This window comes from Gossypium hirsutum, chromosome A05 (assembly GCF_007990345.1).
Source record: "Gossypium hirsutum isolate 1008001.06 chromosome A05, Gossypium_hirsutum_v2.1, whole genome shotgun sequence".
NCBI lineage: Eukaryota > Viridiplantae > Streptophyta > Magnoliopsida > Malvales > Malvaceae > Gossypium > Gossypium hirsutum.
In genome coordinates this window covers 102314902-102325319 of record NC_053428.1, presented here as the reverse complement: position 1 = coordinate 102325319, position 10418 = coordinate 102314902, and the positions used below count along the sequence as shown (strand labels likewise).

Below are 10418 nucleotides of genomic sequence, written 5' to 3'. Positions count from 1 at the left end.
TTTGAAGTAATTCCTAAAATATATATCTTGTAAAGTTTAATTAATTAAAATATTCAAAATAATAAATATAATTTTTTAAAAATTAATTATGTTAATTTAATTAAGAAAGCGTGTTTGGACACCATGAAATAATTATAAAAGAGTGTTATTAAAGAGTAAACTATTAAAATAGTTACTTTTGTTTATATCAGGTTATATTTTAGTCACTTATGTTTGTAATATTATGTTTTATTCACTTGAGTTATCGCATTGTAACATTTTACTCACTGAATAATTAATTGTCGTTAACGGTGTAACGGTAAACTGACGTGGTGCATTAAATAATTATTTTAAACAAAATTTTAGGTTAATTTATCCAATCGTCCCCATATTTTTTTTTATTTTGAGCAATATAATTGTTTTTATTTTATGTTTTTTTGACTTTTTTTTTTTTTTGCTATTCTCTTTTACGTCATTAATAACCTTTTAACTGATAGAGGTTATGGAGGAGAAATGGTCAGCAAGACATCACATTAATAAAGGATGCAAGTAAGAAAGAGTGTAGTACATAGTTTGCAAATTGAAGTTTCTATGTATTTAACTTCAAAACTCATCAAAATCATTGAAAAAGAATAAACACATTGCAATTCTCAATTTTCTTTGTTTTAATCTTTGGGGTTCTCTAATTTATGGTGGAAGAAGATGAAGTTTGGCAAAGAATTTGAAGCACAAATGGTGCAGGAATGGCAGGAAGCATACGTGGATTACAGCAATCTGAAATCAATACTGAAAGATATCTTAAGGTTCAAGCAATTGAACAACGTACCGTCTCCAATGGCAGCAACAATAAAAGGAAAATTGAAGAGAAATGAATCACTTTACAGAGCTTTCAGTGGACTAACAAGCCGGTTTCGACCAGAGTCAACATTGAATAACAATGAAGATGAAGTGATATTGGTAAGTGCAGTGCAAGGAAGAGACGGAGAAGGGGATTACCAGACCATGTTTCTCAGGTCAAATGAAGAAGGAGCTGAACATGAACTTGTTTTCTTTAGGAGACTTGATGATGAATTCAATAAGGTTATCAAGTTTTACAAGAAGAACGTTGCAGAAGTTATTGTGGAAGCTGATGAGTTGAGTAAACAAATGAATGCCTTGATTGCTCTTAGGATTAAGGTTGATAATCCAGTTATTGGAGAAAATGATGTTGTAAACCTTGTTCCTAATGGATTTTCTTCCAATTCATCATCAATTGATCATCCCACTAACGGTGGAAATCAAGGTAAGTGAACCGAAAACCAGGAAAAAAATCTGGGTTTTGTCTAAGCAGTCCGATTCCAAGTTTTCTTAAGTTGTTGCACTCTGGTTGTGTGTAGCATGGTCAATGATGAATGTTATCCAAGAAGAGAAAAAGAAGGAAGATAATGATGGAATCAATGGAGGGGAAGGTAATAAGAAAGAGGGTTTTAAGGCAGCTCCATTAGAGGTTTTGGATCATGTAAAGATCAATGTTGAGGTTGGAACTCCATTATCAATACTCAAAGCTGTCATCAAAAGTTCAAAATCAAACTTATCATTCAGCAGGAAAGAACTGAGGACAGCTGAGGAGAAAATCACAAGGGCTATTGTTGAATTCTACAGAAAGCTTAGACTTTTGAAAAGCTACTGGTAATTTCAATGGCTTCCTCTGTTTCTTTTTTTTTTTTTCTGTTTTTAATAAGTAAATTAAAATCTGTTTATTTTTTTGGTGGGGCATTTGATATACAATCATATCTGTATTTGTTTGATTTATAAGCTTTCTGAATCAATTGGCATTTTCCAAGATCATGAAGAAATATGACAAGGTTAGTGAAAGTCACCTTTTTTATGGGTTAAAAATAAAATGAAATCAGAATATTGTTGGTTGATTCGAACTGGTAGCATGCAGATCACATCTCGAAATGCATCAAAAGCTTACTTACAGATGGTGGACAAGTCTTACTTTGGCAGCTCTGATGAGGTTAGAAATAGTTAAGTAGCACAAGGATATGACTTTTCAAGTACGACTACATCCCCTTTGCCACCCAACTTAGCTCTTTTTTGTTTTATGTTTGACAGGTTACTACACTTATGGAAAGGGTGGAGGATACATATGCAAAACACTTTGCTAATGGAAATCGCAGAAAAGGAATGAAAAAGCTAAGACCTCAAGCTAAAAGGGAAAGACATAGAATTACATTTTTATATGGTAAACACTTTTTCTTTTGGCACTAAATGAGATGGGAAAAATAAGTTTTAAATGTTGGGATTTGAATCCTATTTCTTTTTTTAAAGGACAAGCAACCGAGTTAAACTATATTGGGATTTTTCTGTCTCCATAACAAATTTGTGTTGACATGCAGGCTTGTTCTCAGGTTGCTCCATTGCACTAATAGTGGCAATCATTGTGAATTTACATGCAAGAGCTCTTCTTAATAGTGTAGAACGTGATCAGTATATGGTCAACATCTTTCCACTTTACAGGTACAGTTACTCGAATGTAGAACCCGTCAATTTGAGCCAGCTTACATGCCATCTAATACGAGTAATTAATACTTGAGTGATGAAAATGATGATTGTGCTTCATCACTATTCTTTGCAGCCTGTTTGGTTACGTAGCACTGCACATGCTCATGTACGCTGGAAACACATACTTTTGGAAGCGTTATCGAATTAACTTTCCATTTATATTTGGTTTCAAGCAAGGCACCGAGTTGGGATATCGACAACTCCTCCTCCTCACTTCTGGTCTTTCTTTGCTTACATTAGCTGCTGTCATCTCACATTTGGATATAGAGATTGACCCTCGCACTCAAACATTCCGAACTTTAACCGAATTAATCCCACTCTTCCTCCTCATTGTATGTCTTTTACATAACTTATTTACTATATTTTCCTTTTTTCTCACTGAAAAATGACCTGGTTCTTCTTATTGTGAATTTCAGCTTGTGGTTTCAATAGCATTCTGTCCTTTCAATATCATATATCGTTCAAGCCGATTCTTTCTTATCAGATGTGCATTTCGCTGTGTTTGTGCACCTCTTTACAAGGTACCTCCAACTTTCAATTGTGATCCTTTTTTCCCTTTCCATTTAGGTATCAAATTGTTAAAAAGTGCATAGTTCGGAGACCAATTTACATATAAATTATCTTTATGTTTTGACCATGTAGGTCACCCTCCCTGATTTCTTCTTGGCAGATCAACTTACAAGCCAGGTTCGATAACTTTACTGTAACTACTGAAACCTGCTTAAATTTGTTTTCTTGTCAATATCTATTCACATTATACATACATATATAAGCGCAGGTTCAAGCATTTAGAAGTTTGGAGTTCTACCTTTGCTACTATGTTTGGGGAAACTTTAGAGAGAGATCGAACAAGTGTGAGGACAGTGAAGTTTATAGAGTTTTTTACATTGTTGTAGCCATTGTTCCTTACTGGCTCCGTTTCATTCAGGTAATTGGTGACACATAGTTCAAATTGCATGTAAAATATCTGTATGGATTATGAGTATATATTACATACGGGTATTTTTAATTTTTTAATAATTTTCATATATTTTGTATCGTTTTAAAAGATCATATTTAAGGTTGGTAAAATAACTTGAATCCATAAAATTTCAAATTCAACTTACACCTTATAAGATCGGTATGTATTTTTATAAAATCTTATGTATTGAAACACGAGTATGGGATGGTACTATTGTAAAATTACCATATTCATTTGTTTAAAAGCTTTGTTGTGCATATCTTGCAGTGCCTTAGACGTTTATTGGAAGAAAAAGATGCAGCACATGGTGTGAATGGCCTGAAATACTTATCAACCATAGCAGCGGTTGCCCTTAGGACAATTTATCAGTTCCAAAAGCAGAAGACAACAGCATGGCTGGTATTGGCGGCTGCAACTTCTGGGATGGCAACCATTTTTAATACATATTGGGACATTGTCATCGATTGGGGTCTTCTTAGAAGAAAATCAAGCAATCCTTGGCTTAGGGATAAGCTTGTTTTAGCACACAAAGTTGTTTATTTTTTAGCCATGGTAAGAAATCATCCCACTAATTTCTCTTTCTACCTATATGTTCATGGTTGTTTGATGTTGGATTTTCAATTTTAATACCATCTCTTGAATGAACATCAGATTAGGTTAAGGAACTAAAGGGTGTAAAATTGCAGGCGTTGAACTGTGTGTTGAGACTGGTTTGGATGCAACAAGTTTTAGGTATTCAAACTGTACTTTTTCTTCACGGGACCGCCTTGACTGCTGTCGTTGCTTCCTTGGAGATCATTCGTCGTGGAATTTGGAATTTCTTCAGGTATTTTTTAAACTCTTTCTCTTTTTACTAGATACTATCATGGTTATTTTTGGTAAATATATGATATGAAATTGGATAGGTTGGAGAATGAGCATTTGAACAATGTGGGCAAATACAGGGCATTCAAATCAGTTCCCTTGCCTTTTTGCTACGATCACAATGGGGACAACAGCATGTAACAAGCAATTTCTCCAAAGGAGAACTTATACCAGAGTATGTAACAAAATTTAATCAAAAAATAATTTTGAAGTTTTTAATTTTAGAAAAAAAAATTGTAAGTTTAGATAATAATAAAAAATCTTACTATTTTGAATTTATTTACAAAATTGTAAAGTACAAGGACTGATTATAAATTTATGAAAAGAAAATTGGTTGATACGTAGAACCAATATAATCTTTGTGTAGCATACACGTTAATTTTTATTATGGTTAGTTCTTAACACAATAAAATTGAAAATAAACATCAAATAGCCATTTGAGAAAATGCATTATAGATGGATGGGTTTGTTTTACAAAAACACTTTTCCAAAAAAAATTATTTTTGAAAATTAAATTGATTTTTTTAAAAAGTTAATAATTTTTAATGTTTAAATAATTTTATGTAAAATATTTTGTATTGTTTGACAAATTTTCATGAAATTATTTTTTAAATTAATTTTTATTGATACAAATACAATATAAATATATTTGTTATAAAATATTATAGAAACATTTTCCTTACAATTGGATTTTGGTTTATAATAAGATAATATTTTATAATAAATAATATCTTATATAGATTTAATGATAAGGTATAATGATGGATTTAATCCTTAACATTAATTTATATCTTTTGTTAATTTGACCCTTATTTTTTTTAGTTAAATTTGACCCTCAAACTAAAATAATAAAAAAAAATCAAATTTTACATCAACTTTTTAGATAGAATCGAATTGCTATTTTTAAATGAAAATACTTGCTAAAATATTATTTTTTATGGCTTAATTTAATAGTTGGCCCTCAAACTATATCCTTTATTTGATTTAGATACCTAAACTTTTTTTTGGTCAAATCAAATACCTAAACTATATTTTCGTAACAAATATGAACCTCACTCGTTATCTTCATTTAAAAACCCCTTGCAACCAATAAAAATTTGACATGTCATTAAAATGTATTTTTCATTAATTATACTTGAAAAATGAAAAATAAAATAAAATATTTATTTTATAAATTAAAAAATAGGGTAAAAATAAATAATCCAATCTAAACTACACATAATTACCTTTTTTCTTCAAGTTTTGTTTCATATTTCCTCTACTCATCTCTTATGTATCAAAATCTACAATATTTCACAAGATTTGAACAATGTCAATTTTTAGAAGCTCAAGCAATGTTTATTATTACTGCCATTTGAGGGCACCAATTTGTACTTCCAATATGCCTTGGAGTAAAGGGGGAGAAACTATGGTTGTTCAAACTATAAAGAGGTATTTAGTGTTTATTTGGATTTTAATTTGACAATACCATTGGGTTTTTAAATGAGTTGAATTTTTTAATTATAATTTTATTGCAAATTTCAAAAACATTTAGATTGTTAATTCCTTTGAAATCAATTATTTAGACATGAATGCGAATAGAAATGTTATTTGGGTTGATGGGGTTCTATTAGAGTTTTTTCGTGTTTGATTTTTATTTTATGTAGCGGAAAGGTTGTGCTTTTTTTTTCAAGGGCTAGAAAAGGATGAAAGGCATGAGAATGTTGTAGTTGATGAATTCAGTGAAAATCAAGAAACTCGTATTTAGAACACTGAGTTGAAGAAAATTTTGAAATTGAATGAACTCCAAAGTTTGTTGAAGAAGGTTGACAATCAAAAAAACACGTTAAAGACTTAAAAGCTAATGGTGGCAAAGAGTAATAAAGAAGCATTGTTTTATAAAGTTGCTTTCTTTGTGTCATGAATTATTATTATTTATTTGTCATTTAGTTTGTAAGATCAATGTCAATATATGTTGTTATGAGTTATCATAGAACTAGTTTGGATGTTCTTTGTCTTATTGACTGTCATTATTAGTATTGATATTAGATTGAATGTTGTAATTCTAATTGGTAACCAATGTTATAAATTCTAATTATTTTAATTTGGATGTTTTATGTGGTTGTCAGATTTTATGAATTGTAATGGAATTAGTTGGAATCTTTGCATAATTGGTAACCATGGTTATGAATTGAGTTGGGATGTCCTAATTGCTTACAAAGTTCTAGAAATTAAATGAACAGAAATTTAATAGTACATGAATGTCAAGAAAAAGTAAAAATGGTTATAAAATTTTATTTTGCATTACTTAGTTTCTACAAATGTTAATACAAGTAATGCATGAAAAGAAACAGTAAGAAACATATTCCTTGACTTGCTCCATATTACATAGAATGTAAGAAGCTACTGCAAACACAAAGAAATCTTGTGCAACCCTTTAAATTAAGACCAAAACAGTTCACAAAACATAATGGCGAACAAGTTCCCATATTTTCACATGTTTTCTAAAAAGCATATTAAACAATTAATTAAAAAAAATTCAAAAAAGCTTCCTAAATTGAGACTAAAACAACTCCCAAGAATAGTTTCCATGCACAAAAATATAACAATCCAACCCAAAAGTTTATGAAACCCACAAAATATGTGAATATAATTACAATCTCCAAATGGTTAGTTTTGGTGGTTGCTTTGGGATTGTATTTCTTGGAGTTACTTTGTGATTCCACTCAATAAATCACCTCTACGAGATGACATTGGATTTGTCTTAGTGGTTGTTGCTTGGTTTGAGGTTGTTGATGTAGGAGGCACATTTGTTGTAGGAGGCTTAATGGTTGCTAGTTGGTTTGAGGTGGTTGTTGTAGGATGCACAATGGTTGGTGTTTGGTGCGAGGCACTAGTTGGGGTAAGAGGGGCAAAAGTTGTTGAAGCTTTCATTACTTTCTTTGCTACTTGTAGCTTAGTGTGAAGCCTTGAAATTAGGATCTGGCCTTCTCTTCCAAGATAAAAAATGAATAAACCAACTAAACACAACATAATAAGCATGATTAACTTCAAGTTACTTACATTAAAGATTTACAAACCAATTTTGTCACTCCTATACATTTTCAGGCCTTGCATGATTGTTCTCCCTCTTGGTCCAAGTGCAACATGCTTAATTAGTTGTTGTTTGGGAGGCTAGGAGTGAGTCATATTGGCCCTAGTTCTTTCCTTTTTTGTTGGTGTTGTAGATGTTGTAATATTTCTCGATCTACTTGCATATGCATATTGTTGTTGGTTCCCTAGATGTTGGTGCCCTTGTTGAAGTTCCCCTTGTTGTGATGAAATTGCACCGATTACTGATGCATGGGAGTTTGGGATGCAAATTGAGATGATTGATGCCTTAGTTCTTCATTTTGACATTCCAATATTAAAAAAATTGAATGTTAGTTGCTAAACCATCAAACAAAATACAAAAGGCCATAGCCATCTACCTCAATTGCTGATTGTTGTGTGCAAGATTGATTGATTGCTGAATCATCTTGAGTTGCTTTTAGTTGTACCTATTCAATACATATTAGTACATGGATAAAATTCTAAGTAATTTAACTAAAACGAGCACCACAAACAAGATTTCCACTTACCTCAAGTTGACTTCTCAACCCTATATCTGACTCAACCTGACTAGTTAATAGGGTATCAAATTTCAATTTCATTTACAATTTAGTACACATATAAAAATTTCCAATCATATAAACAATAATAATTCAATTCATTAACATAACATATGTATTTCATATCAATCAATACATATTCTCACTCAATTCTATAGCATAATTCATATTTTAAACTATTCATACTATTTTCTATTTTATTCAATTTAGTCCTCTATTTTGAGAATTCACATTCAAGATCGATCCAATAACTTATACCATTACTATATACTTACCTCAGTACTTCCGTATGCATGTAATATGAAAATATAAGGAATTTATATAACTTTAAATTATAAATGTACAAACTATAATTTTTGGCTACTCGTCGATCACTTTCGTTTTTCCTCTCCCTCTCGACGATTCAGTGTTGTTGTTAGATACAAATAATCATAAAACACATCACATTATCAAATCTCAATCAAAACATAATCAAATACCAAATTTTACAAATTATTCAATTTCGTCCCTAAAATCGGACAAGCATAACTTTCAATTTAAAACCTTGGATTAAAATCTTATTTCACCAAAACTCATCAGGGACCCTCTATTTTCTGCTCCTACCAATAATTCATGATAGTTTTGCATTTTATTCAATTTGGTCCCTAATATATGAAACTAACAATTAAGCTTTACAATTTAGTCATTTTCTTATACTAAGCTTAATTTCTAATAATTTAACACCAAAATCATTCAATTCCATACCATGGAAACTTTCTAAAACTTTAATAGTTTTTCAAATTAGTATATGGGTTAGCTAGATCAAGTTCTCATGATTCAATTTCCGTAAAAATCAAAGAAAAATGGCTAGGAACTTACTTGAAATTAAAGCCAAAAAGCTCAAAACCCTTGTCTATGTGTTTTGTAATTTCGTGCTTAGAATTGGATTGGGGAAGATGGTATTCTCTTTCTTCCCATCGAATTGTTCTATATATATTAAGATTAAATTGTACATTAGTTTAATTAATTATGTTTTAACTAAATTAATTTTAATTAACTTAAGTTAGTGGCTAATTAATCATAACGTCCACTAACTTATAATCTAACATAATATAATTGCTATTTTGAACCTTTAGTTAAAAATCTATAGTAATTGAATTTTACAATTTAGTCCTTGGATCCTAATTACTCACACTTTTGACTAAATGGCTTAACAAATTTTCAATTTAACAATATTATAACTTTGTAAACATCTCTATTAAGTATTTGCAGGCTCGATTTACGAAAATGGGGCCTCAAAACTACCTTTTTCGGCACCACTGGAAACCGAGTTAGCATATATTTTTAAAATTTATGAACTTTTATATATTTTTTGAATATTTTATAATTTTTAAATGATGTGGCATATACGAAAATTATTGTCGTGTTAGTATGAAGTACATGTGGATTGCCACACAAACACCATTAAAAATTAATGTTTTAGACAACATTTTTGATAAAAATGCGATTTGACTATTTTTGAAAAGTTAATGACCAAATTTAACTTAAAAATGAATAAAAATAAAATTGATAAAAAAATGTAAATGTTGAGAATTAAATTTATTATTGTGCCTAATAATAACCAATATCTAATTAAAACTTAATTTAAAGTTACATATTTTATAATATATTAGAGCATACACTGATATAATACTCATTTATATTATTAATAAATTAATATATTATAAAACAACTGTTGAACAAAACTATATATTATAAAACAATTAGTACTAAATATTTATAAATTATAAAATATAGTTATTATTAAAATATTAATATAAAATTCTCAATAAATTTAAAAATATTATTAATGGTAAATTTTATTTTTAAAATAAAATTATAATATTAACTAATTTTATGAAAACAATAAATTATATTAATAATTTATTACATGCTTAAATATTAATATATAAGTTTAATAATATTAAAATTTATTATATGTGAAATTAATACTTTAAAATTATAAATTTTTTTAAAAGGGTGAATATCAAGTATATTAATAGAGTACTTTTTATATTCTACAAACAACTTTGAAATATTCAGGCGTCTTTTTTTCTTGAATATTTATTTTTTAATATTTTACTGTACACTGATAAGATACTTGTGAAACTTAACTCTATTTATAAAATTTAAAAACTCAATTAACAATGTACCAAATAAATTCCCTTAATATAATAATGACTTTATTCAAATTAATTTTCATATGAAAATTAAATTATACCTAAAAAATTATTTTCTAAAATATTACTTGAGGTGAAATCGTTTTCCAATAAAATGGACTTATTTATTTTAACCAATAAATCACTTTCTACTTGATAAGTTATCCTCATAAAATAAGATTAAGAAAATACAGAAAACATTTTCTCGGTAGATGAATTTTCTAAAAACAAGCACCCCCAAAGTTCCAAATTATTCATGGG

The 10418-nt window shown here is 29.3% G+C and overlaps 1 protein-coding gene across 1 annotated transcript; it reads left to right on the top strand.

The window, feature by feature from the left end:
* The first annotated feature begins 644 nt into the window (after positions 1 to 644).
* LOC107949184 (phosphate transporter PHO1 homolog 9) lies at positions 645 to 4598 on the top strand. Its single transcript, XM_016883913.2, has 13 exons — positions 645 to 1261; positions 1356 to 1647; positions 1775 to 1823; positions 1907 to 1978; positions 2077 to 2206; positions 2361 to 2481; positions 2600 to 2858; positions 2943 to 3047; positions 3169 to 3213; positions 3305 to 3454; positions 3755 to 4039; positions 4174 to 4313; positions 4393 to 4598. The coding sequence occupies exons 1-13, from the start codon at positions 682 to 684 to the stop codon at positions 4490 to 4492; spliced, it is 2328 nt and encodes a 775-aa protein (XP_016739402.1). The 5' UTR covers positions 645 to 681; the 3' UTR covers positions 4493 to 4598.
* Positions 4599 to 10418: the final 5820 nt, after the last annotated feature.